At 39.0% G+C, this 21,923-nt stretch overlaps 1 protein-coding gene across 2 annotated transcripts in view; it reads left to right on the forward strand.

Annotated features, from left to right (window-relative positions):
- Window positions 1-9,651: 9,651 nt before the first annotated feature.
- Window positions 9,652-21,923, forward strand: part of kcnn3 (potassium intermediate/small conductance calcium-activated channel, subfamily N, member 3) — a 51,135-nt gene continuing 38,863 nt past the window's right edge. Inside the window, exons 1-2 of one of the 2 annotated variants that reach the window (XM_039679661.2) lie at window positions 9,652-10,134; window positions 10,797-11,861. In XM_039679661.2, the coding sequence (XP_039535595.2) occupies window positions 10,842-11,861 (1,020 nt within the window). In that variant the 5' untranslated portion in view covers window positions 9,652-10,134; window positions 10,797-10,841. The remainder of the gene's footprint in view (window positions 10,135-10,796; window positions 11,862-21,923) is intronic. The other variant, XM_039679658.2, reaches the window with a different exon arrangement.

Below are 21,923 nucleotides of genomic sequence, written 5' to 3' on the forward strand. Positions count from 1 at the left end.
TTAGGATGTAATTTTATACGAGATGTGTATGTTCTGTTTTGACTATCGTTGATGTGCATTGTTTGTTATACGGGCGTGGGGGGCTTGTGGTAGATAATGCATGCAGCCAAACAGTCTACATTTTGAGTGGTGAAAGGTATGGGTGAATGGCAAAAACCAATCATATACACATTTGTTTGTGTGTGTGTGTGTACCTTTGTGGATCTGAACTATTTCTTGGAATATTATTTTACCCTTTATATTGTAAGCTCAAGTCTGCATTGCTTGTTTCATGTGTTCAGACACTGTTAATTAATGCACTGCTTCGAGAGTAAAGCAATATTAACATTCTGTTTCTTCTTTCAGCAAATGTGAATCTGTATGCCTCAAACATTTGTCATCAAACCATTGAAGCCTATTCAAATTATTTTAAGACAAGTTCTGTTCTATTAAAACAGTTTAAAACCATTTTCCTTCCATGAGCTGCAGATTAATGTCTTGTGATTTTTGCATTTCACAGTCAAATTTGGTAAACGCGCTCTGTTTAGTACAGTACAATTGTGATGGTATGTCTATCCTCAGGAGAGGTGGATGGGGATATTTAGGTCAGAGTGCTGCTATTTATCTCTAATCAAGGAGTAAATAGTTCAAACTAATATGCCTAATTATATTTCTCTGTATCTGTGTGTGTGTGTGTGTGTGTGTGTGTGTATATACACCCTTAAATATTATGAAGAAATAGTAACAGAACCACCCATATATAAACTGTATTAAAATATTTTTATTGGACTGCAAATGAGACATCCAACCCTCAAGATTGCAACGAAACAAAAGTTTCGAGAGTACTTAACTTTGTGAGGAAAATCTTTTTTTGAATGATGCGTTTCCCTTTATATTGAGTATCCTCATATCTTATACATTTAATTAAAAAATAAGTATTTAGGCTGTGTTTATTTTCCTTGTATGCCTCTGTGGAATTGATTTGACAACTAAGCATTTCATCTACGTTCATTTAAAATATCAAGCAATTTTGTAATTAATACATTGTATGAAATGACATTTAAAAAGTGACAGCCTTGGCCTAACAATTTAATAAAAGCAAATAAATATCAAAAACTTTGTCCTAACACAGTTTCATCTAAGTTGATTCTTGCCTGGATGTATGCCAGTGACGTTTGTTTAACAGCTAGCATAAATGTAAATATAGCGTAAAATGTGACATTGAAAGTGGAATTCATACCAATTAAAAACTTCTCACAACCGTGTAGCTTACCTTTTAAACAACCGCTGGATGGCGACCTTTCCCTGTTTCGTGTAGTTCACACACAGGTGACAGGTTTTGAGAAGGATCAAACCCCTGGCGAGATTGCATTGAGAGAACATTAGTGTGAAATTATTCATTTTCACCTCACTAATTTGACTGGAAGGTTTGCTGATTCTGTATGAGCATTTTTATAGGATGGGTTATGAGTAAAATACCACCAGCTGCGGTAGTGAAATTTATTGATAATTTCACACTTTATTAAAAAGAGCACGTGGAGTATCTATATTAACCTGAGCTTAATAACTCGCACTGACAGCCAGTCCACATCAAGCGTTCGTACACAGTGTCTACGACGATGTAAACGGGGTCACACTCCAACTAAAAAAGTAATTATCTGGGCTACTCCGGGTCCGCGCGACTATTTCTTTCGACGGATATGTCAAACAAGTAATGGTTGTTAAGTAGTGACGTAATCACGCTCTGATAATACTGTTTCCGGGTCCAAATGCTGGGTCCTCTCTATCTGCTTACCGCTTTTGCCCGAGTTTTAACATGCCGCAGTGCTGTGTCCCATGTTGTTTAAATAGATCGGAGTTAAAAAAAAAACAAGTGACATTCAACTGTCATTCTACCGCTTTCCCTGTGACGAGAAAGAAAAGAGAAAATGGCTGCAGTTGATAAGGTAAGTTACAATTCTTTCCTTTATCCCTAACACCCACTGGCGCTGAAGCGAAGCCAGTCCTTTAAGAAAAGGGCTTAGTCTAACGTTTGTAACGTTAATTAGATATGGACGAGCGGAGCGCTTGGACCCGGAAGAGGCTAAACGTCACGCGTGACGTCAGACTTAACAACCGAGGTGATCGATGCCCGTGAAAAGAATGAATAAGAAGACGGAATCAGGGCGAAGATGAAGTGTGGGTAGCTGGAAAGCCCCAGGTGAAAACAACAGGGAAAACTGAGCTTGGTTAATGAGTAAAGTTAAGGTCGCTAAACGCTAGCATTGTGTGTTTATGGGTGTAGATGTCGAGGCATGATGTATCGCAACAGCTGACACTGTTTTGAGCCCTAAAACGAAATAGACTGCTCAAACATTGCTGGACGTCTCACAGCATGAAAAACACACACGGTCCTTCCTTCCACCAGCTGAGTCAGTAGAATCAAAGTTGTTCTGCAGGCCTGCATAGGCTAGAATGACAAATGCGCTAATGTACTGTGAAGTGTGTGTGTGTGTGTGTGTGTGTGTGTGTGTGTGTGTGTGTGTGTGTGTGAGAGAGAGAGAGAGAGAGAGAGAGAGAGAGAGAGAGAGAGAGAGAGAGAGAGAGAGAGAGAGAGAGAGGAATCAACCTCTGAGGGCTTTCCCTTCTAACTTCCACCTACACACCAACTGTGGCAGCACAAGTGTTATTACTGTATTTAGAAATCTGTGCATATCTGGGGCTTACTGAGGTTGTGCTGCTATATGCACTGCATGCCAAATATATGTAGTTTCTTTCATAAATGAATCCATTTTATATTGAACCACTAACCTTCCCTCAAAGGGCATCATTTGGGTATCACAAAACCATGTAGGCTAGGCTACTGAAAGATTTGATGGTTAGGCTACACATCACAAGATAACAGTAGTCAGTGCTTGTTTTATGTAAACGTGACAGGACTGAACAAAAACATGTGGACAGTTGTAAAATTGTATTTATTTGAGGAATATTTATATATTTCTTTTCTTCTTTTTTTTTGATCAATTGATGTGAAAGTTTTTAGTGTTTTAAAGTGATTTAATAAAGAAAAATATATCTGAGAACCTAATGAATGAGATATTCAGAACAGAAATCAACCATCAGCCAGTTTTAGAAATTTTTGGATGAAACATTTTATTCACTGTAACAATTCAAGGACAGCTAGAATGCCCCATATATTGAGCAATATTTAAAGCATTGCTCTTTGTTAATTGTAATAAATAAACGCCACCTTATCATGTTCATGTAAATTCTAAACTTACACTTTGATAGTTCAAAGTCAAAATGCCGTGCCATTGTTAACAGCATGCTCTAAAACTACATTTATTATCCTTTTTTCATGAATACATGCAAGTAGCCTATTGTTAATTGTTGATAGCCTACTTAATGTTAATGAAATAAATCTTATAATTAACTAATTTTGTGACAGTGAAAAGAAGGTGAGTGAAGAGGCTGATGAATAGAGGTTGAAAAGGTTGAAAGCAAAATGCAGTGGCTGAAAAAGAGGAGCACTGAAATGGGGAAAGTGGGGAATGAAAAGGTGAGGGATGATAGACTGGTATTTAGGTAGTAATCTGTTTATAGAAAGCGAACCCTGACCGCATCACCTTTAGTTTAGGGAATTTTCCAGGGGCTGCAGAGGGTATGTCTCACATAGACGGCAGGGAGAGAACAAAGTATGTTCTCACCACACGCCAAACAACAGCTGGCAGTGTTCAAATTGTGGTAAGGGTTATGGTGGAGTCCCTTATTATAGAATTCAAAAGTGATTTTCATTGCTGTTATTACTGGTGAGAGGTTGAAAATCCTGATAGATATTTTCTGCCTAACAATATTTATTGACGTTAGCTCATTTATTGCAGTGAAAGTACATCTTAGAATGTAAGCCTACATTCAATCAGAACGTCTGCAATATTTAATTAGAGTGAGGAATAACAGTCAGCTCATGTTTGCAATAGATGCTAATTTGAGAAACAAAACGCTGTCATCTGCTTTTTGTGAATCATATGCAGGGTGGCAAAGGTTACAAAAATGATTTGTTATTGATCTGATTTTAAATATTTGGGGATGAGTATTCATTAGTAACATTGGTCAACAATTCTTCAGAAGATAAAATGTGCTATTTATTATGTATTTTGATGTGATGAATTCTAATATGATCATCAAACAACTGATTGGCTACTGCTTCAAAAATATTTAAGTTTTTACATTTTACCTCTATGTAGATTTTATACAGGTTTGGACTTAACCCTTGTTAGTTGTTCATATTTTTGTTTTGTTTATTTTTTTTACTAAAATTACATAAAAAAATAACATCAATTATAATCAAGATATGAGTGGAAAAATTCAACAAATTTACAAATGAAACCTACCAATCACAGAAAATGCTGGCAATTTTTACAAAAAACACCATTTAGTAGGTTTTTTAAGCCGTTTGTTTTATAAGGAGACAGATGTTCTCATAAACCATGTTTATGTTGTAATACCCATTATACACACTTGTGTCCTCATAAACCACATAAAAGAACACACGCACACACAATAACAGCAGGCCCGGACAGAGTGAAGGTACACTGAGCCTGAAATTTTCACCACACTGCAAAGCTTATTATTTATTGTGTCCCATGCCCAATTCACAGCTGGGATAGAGTATGAGAAAAGAAAGATTGGTTCCCGTAAGACAGAGGGTAAAATGTGCCGTGCTTGAATTTTGCAACAATGTTGTGACCTTGTGTGGGAACGGCAGGTGTAGAAACACAAAACTCGCATGCGCGTACAGTGTCTTTTCATTGAAAATGTGTTCTGATATATATTCTTCACAGAAAATGAGCCAAGGCCAATGAGTCCGAGTTTGAAAAAAAATATTTAATCGTATCATTTTTCTTTTGATATAAAATGAAAACGGGTCCAACAGACCTGAACACCATACAAGGGTTCAAATCTGCAGGGCTGTGGTCCAGTTTTGCCTCCCTTGTGTATGATTTCTAGAGCTGATAGGCAATTTCTTCAGCTGAGTGATGTAAGTTTCACAAAAACAAGATGCAATTAGCATGCATACCAGCTTCAGATTCTTTGCTTACTATTGTTTTCCTTTATTTATTTTATTATTATTATTATTTTTTTTTTTTTTTTTATGTATTTGGTTAAAGGTTTATGCTTGTAAGTATTGTATGTATGTTCTGTTCTTGCAAGTCCACTTTGTATCAATGGATAATATGGGCGTCATTCTCCATATTGGATGGTGAGGGGTGAGGGACAGAGAATGTATTGTTAAAATCAATAAAAACAAACTTTGAACTAAAAAGTAAGTACTGTCCAAAACCTAGATCCAGTCAAAGATGTATTTTCAACGCATTCTTAGTCAATTCTGAATTAAAATGAAATCCCTTCCATTTATTACTCGCTTTGTTAGCCATTCCCAAGTCAAGGTTTGTAGCCTGACCCAATAGCATATCTTGAAAACTAGAGCAATCAACAATTTTAAGTAGTCTATTGTTTTGTTCTCAGTGACCCAGAATAAGCAGTTTCACTATTTATTTCAGAAGTATTTTGGCTGTAGACCAGTGTAATCACAAAAGAGTCTAGCTTTTGCTCTTATTGGGGCAACAAAAGCGATGCCAATGATCCTCAATCATTCAGTGATTGCATCAGAAATTGAAAGCATCTTTATATTGCCAGACTTTGATCGAATTCTCCAGCATCACAGAGCCACGAGTCTACTCTTTTGTTACTCTGTCCATTCAAAATTGTCTCCCAAAACACTTAAGACATGTTTCATCAGCCAACAGTAGGGGAACATTGAGCGAACCCTGCTAGAACATTATGGCCGGATGTGATGGTGTAGAGTGCTGATGTAGCACTGAGCCTGAGCGTGTGGGCAGTAAGGAAGTCCATTAGCGAACATGAAGAATACTTCTCTCTGAGTGTGTTTGTTTCAAGAGCGAGGACGTCACCACAATTGTGTTGCATTTGTCCGTGTGGATTATTTAGACTCTGCGCCTGCTGTTTTTGAAGCCTGCTATCTTTTTTGGGGGGGGCCATGTGTATTTTTAGAACAAGTGCATGTTTTCTCCATATCTTTCCATTAAAGGGTGTAGTTATTTGTTTGGAAGAGGGATATGCGGTGTGTGTGTGTGTTCATACTCGTATGGGATCTAAAGCAAAGTGTTTGACGTTATAGCACCAGACTGTTACTGTGGCACCCCTCTCTCTTTCTGTTTACATGTCTCTGTTTGTCCATCTGTCTCTCCTTCTCTTTCTCCCTCTGCCCCCCATCAGTCACACCCTCGGCCTGTCATTTTCTCTCCTTATCTTCTTCCATTCTCTTATTATTCCTTGTTTCTCTCCTGGCTCCGTCCTGCTCCCACTCCTAACCCCTTTTATCTCGCTCTCATTGCGCTCTCAAATTTCTCTGCCTCTGTCAGCCCCGCAAACCCTTTTTGTTCATTACCATCAAACGGTGTGGAAGCACTGCCCCGCGAGAAGAGTCGAATGGCTGGAAGGAGGAAAGATTATGGGCCGTGACTCAATTTGATGGATCGTTTCATGAGTTTAGCATGTCCACTGAATCATAGGGGTCACCAACGCCTCCCACTGACTTCAAGAACACGGTGTGTTTTGAACGGACCGGCGGAGGCATAGCTCAAGTGTAGTATTGCTGAGTTCACATTAGCAGTAAATAAGGTGGGTTTGTTTTCGCCCCGCTGCCCACCGAGTGATGCTGTTCTGCTATTGATTAGCATCCATGGGTGGGTGTGTGAGTGTGTTTTCGATCCTGGTGGAGATGATGGGAATTTTATGGCCTGTTTAGATGCGTGGAAGCGGCCTTCCCCTCCGCGCACTCGTGGATCAAACACGCTGGGCCTACACGTCTATTAGCGAGAAGTGCAATTTAAAATAAAACAAGATCAAGGTGAGATGGAGAGCTCCTCCTCCTGTGTCGATGCAGACTAGTCTATAGCATTTAGACAGAAGTTCATCCAACAGGGGGGAAAAGAGAAGACAAGACAACTGTCTGTGTACTCTGGTGTTGGCATGGTAACCATTCTGCCTGTGCTCATTCTGTTGTTTGGTCACACACACACACACATATATATATATATATATATTAGACCAGTGTTTTTCCAGCATTTACCATTCTCTCTCGAACTTTCACGCTGTATTACACCACTTCATATGATATGTGTCCTTTAGGAACGAGCTGACCTTTTCTCTTCACAAAAGCAACAAAATCACTTGTTTGGAGTCACTATTCCCATCTCTGCTTATCCATTATCTTCCCTGTCGGAGAGACTGAAATCGGCATGACAGATTTCTCCCTTTTTCTTTCTCATGTCCTCTGAGCTGGTCTCTTAGCTGTCATGTCCGTCATCTTCTCCGGGTTAGAACTGGACAGCTGTGTCGCATTTTGTCCCTGTCCTCGCACGGTCACCTTTGACCGTTCCATTGGTTCCATTGGTCTTTCAGCTGTAACTCTCCTTTCTCTGGAGTTCCCTTTCAAAAGTGGCTGGTTTGTTTTTGGTTTTTTTTTTCACTTATTTTTTTAAAGGGGTGGTCACAATAAAGGGGTGGTCACACTGCAAACGCATCCAGCCGCAAATGCAAGCTCATGCAAAAAAAAAAAAAAAAGTTTAGCATTATGAATTTCATGCATTCCAATGTTCAAATTTGGTGACCTCTAGGATGTGAAATCGCAAAACATGAAGCCGTGTGAACAGTAGAAGATCGATATGTCACGGCACAACCTCTTGGCTCTATTAAAAGTACCAATGTTTTTGCAGTAAATTTTGAGTGTAGCCTATTTGTTAGGTTGAATTCATGTTTAAAAAAGACATCATCAAATGACATCATATCACGACCGCTGGAGAGTCCGAGGAAATTTTGCATGCTCAAAATCTATGACAGTGCCTTAAGTCTTTGAGCTGCCCACTTTTCACTCTGTGTCATTGTATTAATATCTCCGGATTGTCATTGTTTTAATATCTCCTGGATTGTCATTGTTTTAAAATCTCCTGGATTGGCCGCTGGGGAATTAAGCCTGTGTCATGCCCCTTAGATGATGTGATACCGGACACATGGGAATGGGAATAGCGTGACCTTATATCATCACCATGACTACCGCGCGGGATAAGGAGTACAGCGCTTGCTGCCGATGATTTCACTGGGTCGACATATGGTTTGTGCTGTAATAGTCACTAAATCTGGGGAAATCGTCTTTCCAGGTGACATGAGTATTTAATTTATTCGTTCCTGTCAAGAAAAATATTCTCTGTCCACGTTGATGGAGTGCCATCTTGCTATATCCGGTTTAGGGAGCCTGAAATGTTGGATTTTACGTGGTAATTACCGGAGCCAGAACATAATGACATGATGGAGAGGACACTGTTGCCGTGAGATAGCAAAGTGATGAGCCACTTTCACCTGGAAACTCATTTAAAGTGCTTTTTTTGTTTTTCTTTTTATCCATTTTTTCTAGATCTACATGCATTAGCAAGGGTCAGCATCCTATGCGGTGGTGGACATATGCGCTGAATAGGCAGCGGTTTGTGATCATCATAAAAAGCGGATGTCAACATTGGTAATGAGGTCACTTAAAGGTTTGGCTGAAGTATATCTTAAAGGGATAGTTCTCCCAAAAAAATAAAGTTCATAAAGGAAGACATTTTGATTGAAAGACATTGGTGACAAAACAGTTTTGGTTACCATTGAGTGTGGAGACAAAATAAATCACTGTGGCATTTCTCAAAATATCTTATTCTGTGGAAAACAAAAGAAGATATTTTGAGAAATGCCAGCCACAGTGAGTTATTTTGTCATTATTAAACACATTTTTATTAAATACAAAGTTGTCCGTTTAAGGGATGTCTGTTAGACTAGGATTGGGTGCCGTGCAGTTTCCTGGTGACATGGTGTTGTTGTTTGACAAAGGGGCAGTTACTGTAGGTCTACTTTTGTGGGAAATGGCTTGGTCCTGCTGTGCCCTTTGCCACCTGTTGGTAGGACACTTCAAACTGTTGCTGCAGCTTTGTGTTTGTACTCCTATGCTGATGAGAGTTGACAAGAAATGTCATGATTCGGTGACCTGAAGCAAGAGTGCAGATTACACTGCAAAGTTGGCAATCCACTGAAATTGAATTGTAATGCTGCTTTAATTTTTTTTCATGGCACTTTTTTTGACAACTTGAATTTAATCACTGAAGATACCAACGAATCTCTCTCTAATTCTCAAGATAAAAACATAACATAGAGAAGAAAATGACAAATTAAAATGATAACTCCAACAGACATCGCTACTGTAATTGGTTGGGATTTGGTCAGCTAGAAGTGTCATAATTGTATTTATTTATTTGTTTGTCATGCTTATTTAATCTGGAATTATTCTTTATCAATATCTAATTATTTAAAAATGTTATTAATGTTATTGTTATTATTATTATTATGACTAACAACAATTGTAATAATAAGCATATTTTAAGGCTCGATTGTTTGTTGTTAGGTTTTATAGAAATATATTTGTGCTATGAAAGCAGAAAGAGGAGTGGAGGGGGCCGGTGTTTTTTCTAAATTAAATGTTCTTCTAGTATTTCCAGACCTTATTTGCTTGATTCAGCGATGTGTGTCCAATGAGAGGAGAAGAGAGGAGGGACTGGGGCGGAGAGAAGGAGCCCAAAAGACAGAGAAGTTGAGAGGGAGAGAGGGAGAGAGAGTATGAGAGACGTGCTGTCAGAGTGAGAGCTGGAGGACATGCATCCATTTCTACACAACATCAGACTCTCGCTACTTTTACCATTACTCATATTCAGACGCTACTTTAAAGCGCTTTTCTTCACAGGAGGCTAATAATGCTAATTAACGCAACGGGTGGATATATTTCCTGACATATTAAACAGCGCTCTAAATCCTTCCCCGCTTTTATTTATATCATTGTTCAGGTGTTCAACGCAACAGCTTTCGTCGGGAGGAGTCTCGTTTAAATAAAAACCGTTTTATACTTATGTCATTACAAAACCCTCAACCTGGAATCACAGCTTGACAACGAGCCGAAGAAGAAATGATGGCATGATTGTGACAACATGAAAAAGAAAAAGTGTGGAGGAATATTGTTGCACTGCTTTTGAAATCACCATATGAAGGTGGAGATAGATTGACAGGAGAGAGGTAAGTGACACAGAGAAAGATGTTTGATGGAATCCAAATATTTGTAATTATGAATAAACAAGGTTATAAATGTACTAACAAGGTTTGTGAAAACAAGGTTATAAATGTACTAAATGATGAATATTATGCTCTCTTCCGTGTATTTATTTTAGATGCAATACAAATGCCCAAATAGTGCAGAGCAATGATGGTAATATGATGAGTCTTGCATTTGTCACAGGTCAGTCCAGAGACCACAATTTAACTATTGCATAAGTTTCTTAAAAATAGTGAGAATCTTCCAAGCATTTATGTGACAGATATTGCTGGAAGGATATAGAGGAGAGGAGGGGGTGTCAGTTAGAGAGAGAGAGAGAGAGAGAGAGAGGGAGAGAAAGGGAGGAAGAGAGAAGGCTCAGAGCGATTAGTAGATATGGATGGGTTCCTTGGTTCATCAGTATTCTCTTTTTTCACTCACAACGAAAAGACACTCACTCAGTCTGGTCTGGTGTCTCACTCACACCCAACACTTTCAATCCATCCTTAATTTATTCATTTGAGGGAAGTCCCCTATTTATTCCAGCCTTTTTTTTTGATCCTGCTAATTTTATTCGGTTATAAATAACGTAATGATCCGTTCATCACTCTAACTCTTCCTTTCTCTCCCTCCAACTAAACTCCAGAGTTGAGGAGCAGAGCACAAACAAACCTGCTGGAGCCTGGTTGCCATGGATCCCCCTCCCTCTCTGAGTCTGGTCCTCAGCGGGAGCGAAGACGAAGAGCAACGTCTCCCCCTCCCTCTCGGTGGTATCTCCCATTCCCTTTCTAGCAACTACCCTGGGACCAACCACTCAAATCATACGGGAGGCAACAGTAGCCTGGAGCGTCTCAATGGCACCCCTTCACCCACCACGCCGAACCTTCCCCCAGCGTCGCTGCCAAAATTACCCCTGTCCATGACGCCTCAGCTGTCCACGCCGATCCCCAACGCGCTCCACCCCACTAGCACGCCGCTCTCCTCCTGCTTGGGTAGCCAACACAGCCTGAGCGGGGAGACGTCTCCTGTCTACAATGCGCTGTTCTACTCCTCACATTCACCTTCCACTGAGCGAGAACGGGAGCGGGAGAGGGAGCGAGAGAGGGGATGTAAGCATAGGCAGGCCAGTCCCCTGGTGCACAGGCGAGACAGTAACCCCTTTACAGAGATCGCGATGAGTTCGTGCAAGTACAGTGGTGGCGTGATGAAGCCACTCAGCCGCCTCAGCGCCTCCCGTCGGAACCTCATCGAGTCCGACAGTGGAAGCGACACCAAAGAGGGTGGGGCGAGCGCGGGCCAGGTGACCACAGCCTCCTCTCAGCACAGTCAACCCCAATCCCAGAACCCCCCAGAGATCATCATCTCCTCGAAAGAGGATCCGCCTTACGGACTCGCTTACGAACTAGAGGCCTCAGCCAATCAAATGTCCATCTACCACCAGAACCACGCCCTCTCTGAGAGCAGGGGCATGCTGGGTGGCGCGGCGGGGGGCGGGACTAATGGAAGGAGGGGCGGTGCTGTGGGAGGGCCAGGGAGGACTGCTTCCAAAGCCTCTAAACGTAAGAATCAGAACATTGGCTACAAACTAGGCCACAGGAGGGCACTGTTCGAAAAGAGGAAGAGACTTAGTGACTATGCGCTCATTTTCGGCATGTTTGGCATTGTTGTCATGGTGATTGAGACCGAGCTGTCCTGGGGTGTCTACAATAAGGTGAGGACTTTGTGTACCGGGGACTTGGGTGAATGGTCGGGCACGAGGACACTTCCTGCTGGTCCTGCTCTGTCTGTGTGAATAAGAATGAAAGTGCACATGCTTCCCATATAATGTTCCCAAAATATCGGTGGTAACTCTTGGATGCAGCCATACATATAGTAGAGCAGACTATTAAAGGGTTAGTTCACCCAAAAATTAAAATTCTGTCAGTATTTACTCACCCTCATGTTGTTCCAACCCCGTAAGACCTTCGTTCATCTTCGGAACACAAATTAAGATATTTAAGATATTAAGATCACTCCTGCATACTAGTCCATAGGCTTCTTGAGGGAATGACTCTTGCTGTCATCGAAAAGTCATTAAAGACATCGTTAAAATAGTCCAAGTGACCTCAGTGACTCAATTTTAACTTTATCAAACGACGAGAATACTTTTTGTGCGCAAAAACAAACAAAAATAACGACTTCATTTCAACTATTCACTTCCTTCTCTATGGGCCTGTAGTCAGTTAACGTAGTGTGATTGCGTAAAGCTACGTCACACGTAGGCTCACTATTGGCCGACGCTGGTCATGTGTGTGATGCGTGTGACGTACAATAACAGAAGCTTACGCTATTAAACTAGTAACCTGACTCGCGCAGAGGGAGAAATAAACGAATAGTTGAAATAAAGTCGTTATTTTTGTTGTTTTTTTGCGCACAAATTTGTTCTCGTCGTTTGATAAACTTAAGATTGAGCCCCTGTAGTCACTTGGACTATTTTAACAATGTCTTTAATGACTTTTCGAGGACAGCAAGTCATTCCCTCAAGAAGCCTATGGACTTGTATGCAGGAGCGATCTTAATATCTTAAATATCTTAATTTGTGTTCCGAAGATGAACGAAGGTCTTACGGGGTTGGAACAACATGAGGGTGAGTAAATACTGACAGAATTTTTATTTTTGGGTGAACTAATCCTTTAAGTCAAGAAGTATATAAGTTACATAACGAGATTAAACCAACACGAACAGATGTTTGACCACACAAAAAATCACTCAAAGGGATAGTTCACACAAAAACGAAATTCTGTCATCATTTATAGATTGCCGAATTTTCGATGTCACTTTGTAGGCTAAAACGCGGAAGTGAGTTAGCATTTTAGCACTTCCGGTTCCCTCTCCCTAAAGTCTATGGGTTTTTAAAATTGGTTTTTGCTAAATCGCCTGAAATAAGGTCTGTGGTTTACAAAGCCTCTAAATATTTTTACATTTTTTATCTATGACATAAAACACACCAGTTATAACCTGCTTGTGGTTTTTTAACTTTATTGTGTCTGCTTGTGTTTTTAAAAAACTTTATATAGGCTTCAAAATGTAGACATTTTGGATTAACTTGTAAAGATTGTCTTGATGGACAAAACGTGTAAGGGTCACAACTCTTTGTTGAACACAGATCTTATTTATTATCAAGCAAAACTTTCAAGCATCAAAAAGTACAAAATGACATCAGAAAAGTAATTCCCATGAATCCAGCAGTTTAATCCAAGTCTTACAATGAGACGTTTGTTTTATATGATACAAAGATTTAATTTAGACTTTTATTCATATGTAAACATTGATCAATGCACATGCATTGAGCACATCAAATGAACTTTTATTATCGTGGCATTTATACGTCAAAAAAGCTTTTTCCGTGCTTATGTTACGCACTAAAAAACCCTGGGGTGGGTTTAGGGGGGAGGGGGTGGGGAGTTCGTGTGTATTTTAGGCCTACGCCAAAAAGTGCGAATCATACGCACGCGAAAAACGCGTACCATATACACGCAAAAACTGTTTTTGGCGTATAAATGCCACGAGAAATGACATTCATGCTATAGATAGAAAATTATATGTAAGTGTGAACTCGTGAAATACGATTAAAAAACTGCAGCCTAACAGTGCTTGCTTGACATGTGAGAACAAACCTCATTTCAATAGGTATCCAATCCATGCGATTGGGAATTTCACATAATGGCAAAACATTTAACAATGCGAATTTTGCATCGGCTTCATTGGGACCAACAGAAAGCTGCTTTTGGTTTGACGTTTGCGTAAATGGTGCTTCATACATTTCTACACTTTTGTCAATGTGACCTTTTCTTCCTCATAAAATGTTACAGAAATGCCATAGTTTCTGTTTAGTGTTGTTGTTTTCCAACTTAAATAAACCAAGCAAAATTTTCCGACTGACTTTTAAAGCCAATGATCAGTTGCATTTTCTTTTTATAAAAATAGCGGCTTAGACCTTTTTTATAGTAACTGCTTATGTGTTCCACTGGAAAAAGTCACAGGTTTCGAGCAATGAGAGGGTGGATTAGATGATGACAGCATTTTGTTTAAAGCAAATGATCTGCGAAAAGTGTGACTCATTTGGAGTGACCATATGTAGATGTGCAATGTGAATGCGCGATTGTTTTGTCACAAACACCAACAATAATCCTGCGACTTAATCATCAGAGATGTAAATAAATGTTTTTCGGTAGTTGCATTCAAAGCCTTCTCAGTTTGAATGGGCACGAGTGTGTGATCGCAGAAACCCATCACGGGAGCTTGTGTTATTCAGAGGGTGCAAGGCCATATCTGGATTCACAAGCTAAGCTGAAAATCAACTCTCAAAACAAACATCCATGGAGAATTGGTATGGCATTTGTCACCTTTTTGGAACAGAGGATAGTAATGATGCACCTGTGTTTCTGGCGTGAGCATGAATGTTTTAAATAGTTGTCTATCTTAGTGAGCATACACATTGCAGTAGAAGTTCAAGGTTCGTAATGTTGACAGGATCAGATGTCTGTAGGCTCAGAAAGAATTTTGGACAGCTGAGATTTCTTAAATGGTGCAGAGATCAGTAATATTTGTGTGATTAAGAAAATGCTTAGAAACTTTATTTAAAGGGATGGTCTGACTCTGGATCCAAAACAAGTTCCTAGAAGAACATTTAATCATCCCTCACAAACATACCGTGGCCAGTGCTGGGTAGATTACTAGTAATAACAAATTGTAGTCGGTTACTGATTCAAAATTACATGACAAAAATTTTAGTTAGTATCATAATCCTTACACATTTACATGTGTATTGTATTATTTAATAATGTTAAATAATACAATACACATGAATTGTATTATTTAACATTATTTTTGACGTAATTTTATTATTGATCTTGATCTTAAAATCTCAGGGGGCACTTCAATTAAATGAAAAACAAAAGTTGGAGGAATTGCATGACAATATGAAATAACCTAAACTTGTACATTTTTATATGTTTGAAAGACAAGAAAAGCCTTCCGAAGACTCTTAAATGACTCGCTGAATGATAATTCAAATAGAAATGAATGTGTTCTTCAGGAGTTGTTTAGATATGCAGCATTGAGAAAACTCGCTTCAAAAAGTAAAATGATTTCTGTAAATCCAGTGATCAAACTCTGTGTGACTTACAGTTTTCAGTGATTTCAGGTACATGACTAGTGGCTGGTCTGACCTGGAAGACCTTCTGAACTTTTCTGAAAATTTAAATGATAAAGTAGTTGTAGGGAAAATCAGTGAATTATAAACAATTTACTGCCAACATTCAAGCGACACATTTCTACTTTTAAACCCACCATACTGTCTAGCATGTTGATGATTGAGCTCAATAAACCCAATACTGAAACCGTTTAATACAGAAAGTGGTCTGGGTGGACTGTGTTGTTTAGCTCCCCTAAAACAGATTTATACATTTTGAAGGAATTTCTTTATTTATGCATGACAAACCACCATTTTGCTCTGCATAATTTCCGAACCCATGGGAGATGAGAACACGCATCCAAGCAGTTTGCGCTTGAGCTAAACATCGAGTGTTGCTTGATGATCAAAGTAGATGTAACAGCCTAAATAGTGTTACTCGAGACAAGAACTGACGTTCAGCTGAATTACAGACTAGTGACATTTTATATAAAGCCGAAGTCTCAAAATCAGTGAGGCTGAAGTTATGTAAGTGAATGATTATTGTTGATACGTTAAAATGATTGAATGTAACTGACACATTGTTAACGCCACAGCCTCAGATTGAAAACTAAATGTTAGTGAGTAAGAAATGGACACACAGAGCCGAGCTTATTATCAACTTATTTAACTTTGGTGTCAGTTGCCTGATTTTTGTTGATGGCAGGAAGCTAATATGCTAATATTAACCGATAAAAGCATTATGGAACCTTAAGTGACCCATTTGGCACCTTATATGTAGGCTACAGTAGATACTCAACTCTCAATTGATTCAGTTTGGAGTTAGTATGTTGAAAACAGTTTGATATACACATAAGCTTAACAACACATGTTAGGGTACATGCATGATTTAGGACATTATATACCGGTTTTCACCTCTCAATTTTGTCCAATAGAGTTTGATGTTAGCATGCTTAGCTAAAAGCTAGGTACTCAAATAAGCTTAAAAACCCATATCACTCATAAATATTAGGTAAAACCGTATGATTTGGGACGCTTTACGTAGCATTACTCAACTCTATTGACTCCAATAAGAGTTTGACGTTAGCCTGTTAAGAAGCTGACCACTGGATACTCCAATGAGCTTAAAAACACAGCACACATAAATTTTGAGTAAATTGTACATTTTAATGACACTGTAATGTTTTTATTGATAATTTTCATTATTATGATCGTTAGTTCTATTGCATTGTCTGGCGTATTGGATTTATTGTATGATGAGCTTGCTGCAGTGCATTCTGGGATTGCATTGGAACGCTACATGCAATGCTCCTTTGAAATTTGTCTAAAATGAAGGCAGAATAACCAAGTCTTTGTGTTGCTTAAAATGCTCAGTAGGTTTTGGAGCAGCTCCGTCATCTGAAGTGTGTGTCTGTGCGAGCGTTATGAGGTGTTCTCTTGCATCTGGCACTGTTCTGAATGGATCTGTCTCAGCATGTATTCTGGAAATCCCTTGTACGTGTGGTTGGTTGTGGTCCTGCCATATCACAAGCACCTGTGCTTGTGATATGGCAGATATATAGGAAATTTGTTCTCAGTATCTCTCTTTCGCTGCCTATCTTCCCTGTGGCTTTCTCTTTTGTCTATCGCTCTTTTCCACTTATGCTTTGTTTCTCTTTTTCTCTCTGTCACACACGTTTTTTTTCTCTTCTCTTTTCTCATTTTTTTACTACTCATTTTCCCTTTCCTCTCTCTGGCGATTCCTTTCCGCTTCTCTCCTGGTAATTATTCTGGGTCTGGATATTTTTCACTTTCTTTCTTGTACTCACTATCCTTAGTGCTGTTTCTCTCTTTCTCTCTCTGTTATTGTAGTGGGCGGTGAACGGGGGAGTGTTATTGGAGAGGGAGAAAAAAGCGAGTGAGTGTTAGAAGAGATGAAATGAAAGGCTGTAATAAAATCTCTTTATTTCAGATGGAAAACGGGTGAGTGAGTCAAGTTTGCACATGAATAATGTCCATGCTGATTGTATACCATTATAGCCATTATAAAACAGCACAATAGAAGCCTGTTAGTGCTGCATCGCCCCTCAGAGCAATTAAAGGGCTTTTCTCTCAGTGCATTACTGTTGAAGGTCCAGAGACATGCGAGATTCTGATGCTCCTCCGCTTCCTCCAAACTGCTTCAATTTGATTCGACTCATCTAATGGGGAATTACCTCTCCTCACACCCCCTGTATAGTGAATGTTAACTCCCATCTGAAACAAGATTATTTAAAATGGAAAATTGAGTGATGGCAGAGGGAATAAATAAGGAAGGCGATTGCTTAGATGCTGCCGAACTCTCACATCTCTGAGTGACTGGCTATATTGATTATTGATAATCACCTTTGCACATCATCAAGCGCCTATTGATGGCTTAACTGCACCGCTTGAACTGTGTGTGTGCGTGTGTGACAGCTGCTTTTGAAAGGATGGAAACCAGCAGGAAATTCCTGTTGAGGCATCATTATGTCCAAAACATTTTCCTAACCTCTTAACGCTCTCGTCTCTTTTGAAATGGCAGTTGTGCGTGCGTGCGCATTGAATCAAAGAAGCTGAAAAAGACTTTTATATGCTTGAGCATATAAAAATTAAGATTTCATTAGTTTAGTATGTGAAGTGTATGCTGTTCTGGATAGCAGTGTTATGTGCATATTATGGCTGTCGATTCAATGCACTGATTTAGTGCATTACTCATCTAACAAAAAATGCAATAAAAAAGAATGGAATTAATCACAACTCCTGAACTATACACTTATTCCCTAAATAAGGAATTTTAAATAACAAAACGGCAGCATAAAATGGAATTTGCGACTCTTTACTTCCCTTTTGTCTTGCATATCTGAGTGATGTAGGACTGGACTTGATTTTGTCCAGTCCATCAGGAGGTGATTGGATGGTTGTTGTTTGCTATTTCAGTGATTTAATATAAGTGAGACATTACACAATTATGTAATTCTTTCACTTATCTTTGTTTAGGGGCTTTTCTCTGAAAATAGTGACATGCAGTTAATTGCCATTAGTTATAATGAATTAATCCTCAAATCATGTATATATTTAAATATCATTTATACAACTGTCAAAGGTACTATGTTGTGGATGTGTATAGGTGTTTGTATGTGTGAAGATGCGTGTGTTCCTTACACGCTCAGTTGTCGTACCTCCGGAGATGTCCGGTGCCTTCACACTCTTTCCTTCCTTCCTTCCTTCCTTCCTTCCTTCCTTCCTTAAATAGACAGGTAAAAGGAGAGCTGATAAGAACAGCAAGTGTTAAATCAGAACCATTGTGGGTTGCTAGCATTGTTGTATTTCATGCAAATATTTTTTCTTTCATATCGACTTTTTTATTTTCCGTCTACATTAACTAGTTCCTTATATTACATCCTAAATAATAGAATTGTTGTCCTAAAGCACAACTGATATATGCGGTACAGTGGGGTTCAAATGTCTGAGATAACTAATGAAAAGGCATCTACTTAGACTTCTTTTTTCATTAGAAATGATGTTGTTAGCATAAACATGAGTTTCATGAGTGTCTTGGCGTTTGGTTTTCCTCTTTTGTTTTTACAGCAGCACTCAAGCTGCACAAACTCCTGATGAAAACCTGATGATCATGTTTTCCAGAATGATTTCAAATGATCCAAAGAGCTTCTTGAATTTCATAGAAAGCAAATCATCAGACTGTCTATAGAAATGAGCCTGATCAACGACACCCAATTTATTTGACTAGACAATATTTTTGGGCACAGCATTTTACATTTTGAAATATTCTGGAATATTTTTTTGAGGCATTTTGAGTTTTCAATGTGGTCATAAAAAGGTAATTTTAGGTCTTGATGAAATGTTTCAATAGCGTGTAGAGTTGCACGAGGCCACATGCATTAAAGCCATGCAGCAGCCTCGCATGTCTGCTCAAACCATATACAGCCCTAAATACTTGGAAAAAGCTCCTGTCAAATCAATACTTAATTTTCACACTCTGTCACGCGTCCCTTGGGAACATCTTAGCTTGGACTTGTTTATTAGATGCAAGGAAGCATGCAAAATGCCTTGGTTGATCAACCTGTTGCCAATGCACAAGGTCGTGGGGCACTGTGCGTGTGTATCTGGGTTTTTTATTCAGTGTGATCAGAAATCAGCATATTAGAATGATGATGCTGAAAGACATCACGTAAATATATTACATTTTTAAAATATATTTAATCCCAAACACACACACATACATTTTTCTGTAGGGATTAGATTTAGGTGAAAAGGGGATAGAAGATGTATTTTGCTCGTTATTAAAACAATACGAATCAATGGAAAGTCCCCACCACAGAAAAAAACAAACTGCGTTTATGTGTAATCCATCTCTGAGACATATATAAGGGGTGATCCAGTGGGCTGCCCAACCCTAATCCCACTTCTGCCACACTAACGCTTTTACAGCACTCTCACCGGAGCAATAATCATTAGTACATAACGGAAAAAAAAGAGTTAGTGGGAAAAGGAAAGGAAACATGAGACTAGATGGACATCCTGAGGAATGGTCAGTGAAAGAGCGAGGGGGCAATAGTTCACGGAATTAAAAGGACCTTCAAATGGCCATTAATGCTGTAAGCTTAATGTATGTGCCTGTATGACTGCGTGCATGTAGGTGAGGCTGTGTGTGCGTTTCAATTTTTTCCTTGGCCTCGGAGTATGTAATTGGGTTTTCAGGGGTGTAATGGTGTATGACAGTGTTTAATCAAGTGTGTGTGTGTGCCATTCGGTGTGTAATTGGGCTTATCAGTGTGTTTTTCATTAAGAGAGATACATTACTGTTTTTTGTAACATTTGTTTTTGGTGGTGGTGTGTGTTTTGTGGTTTAATATAATAGTTTGGTCTGTAAGGAACATGGCAAGCCAGTTTAACATTGATTTGCTGGATATGATTTATAGATATCTAGAATTCAATCTTCACTAGATGAAATTATAATTCTTGATATCAGGAACTGACATTTTTTTCCAGTCACAAGTACCTTGTTACTTAAGGCTCCTTAGTTAAGGCTGCTCTGTGCCTGCTCAAAAAGACATAATACTGCATAAAAGACAGACCAATTACCTGTTCTGACCCTGTCTGTTCTCAGCCCTTCAGTATCAAAGTATACAGTTGAAATTGCTGTGTAAATGCATTTGTCTCCTCAGAGCAGCATTTGTGGAAAGACACCTAAATGGCAATTCAGAAGTGCTCTTGTGCCACATTTGCAGTGTAAACGTAGCAATAAGCTACTTATTTTTCATGTGCATATTAAAAATCGTAAGTTCAATTTAGATTCAAAAGAGTTATCTATTCCTTAATTATTATATTGTTCGTTCTGATTCATCCAACATAAAATACATTTATTGCTGAAATTATGATAATTGGCTATGTAACCTTTACTCAACGCTGCCTGCAATGTAACTAATCAATAATATAGGCTAGCTTCCCTACATGAAAAGCTGCATGATTTAAAATGTTGCAATGCTACCATCAGCCAAACTAATAGCTATGCTACTTTTACCGTACTTTTAGCTAGGTTGAGCTATGCGAGGCACAATTTTCATTGCTCTCTTCTGTATGTCCACAGCTGTGTAATTTGTGCCTATGGATTTTTTTTTACATTTTTTTTTGAGAAAACAGAAACTCCAAGTAATCTGATCTATGTATGAGCAATCTCTGAGCAAAGGTGACAGATCAGGTTCTCATATTACCAGCTGTGGTTGGTGGTGTGTGTGTGTGCTGGTGATGTATTTATTGGCTTATGTGTGTGTGTTTATAAAGGTTGATTGTGGTTTATTTGCTGTGTGTTTCTTTATGGGGTGAGTGTAGGTCTCAGGGTGAATGATAAAGTGTGGCGTGTGTGCGATTGGTTTGGCCAGAGGGTTCAGATCATTAGACTGCTTGACTTAGACAAAGAGCTCCGAATGAAGGGTCACGCACACAACACTGCACATACAGTGACATTAATCATCTTGCAAATCTGTGTTTGTCCAGGAAAAAGCCCCTTTAAGGGAAGGTTCACTTCATACGGCGGCCATCTTGGTACCAGCTATTTTCTATGTCAGGAGAAGTACATTTTCTGTCTGCTTGAAAGACAGAAAGACCAAAATCTCCATCGCAATTGCACATTTTAAATGAACAATTATATCTGACAGTGATAGTGTCACAAACTTAGCTTCTTCTGCACAAATCATGCTAAAATGTCTGGTCCAGCTGCGCGTAAACAAACTCTATCAAAAGGTGATTAGCCTATATGAGTGGTCCATCTCTTCCCACTTCATCCTCCTTAACTTTCTCTGGTCTTGGATATCAAAATATTCTTGAAGCATTTTTGTGTTTGAGTTTAAGAACACACCATCCTTCCTTTGGTGGTTAAAGTCACCATGATATCAGAATGGACATTTCTTTTTTTATTTATTATTAATCCATGCACATCAAATTTTTTTTTCAAAAATGAATGTGATCTCATCATAATCATTAATGAAAATAACTTCCCCTCCCTTTTGCAATGAATTCTTTGATGATATGTTTACTGACGCGAGGACACGACAACCCGTCACTCACAAGAGATCATTCCAT

This window comes from Pimephales promelas, chromosome 12, assembly GCF_988280905.1.
Source record: "Pimephales promelas chromosome 12, fPimPro1.hap1.1, whole genome shotgun sequence".
NCBI classification, from domain to species: domain Eukaryota; kingdom Metazoa; phylum Chordata; class Actinopteri; order Cypriniformes; family Leuciscidae; genus Pimephales; species Pimephales promelas.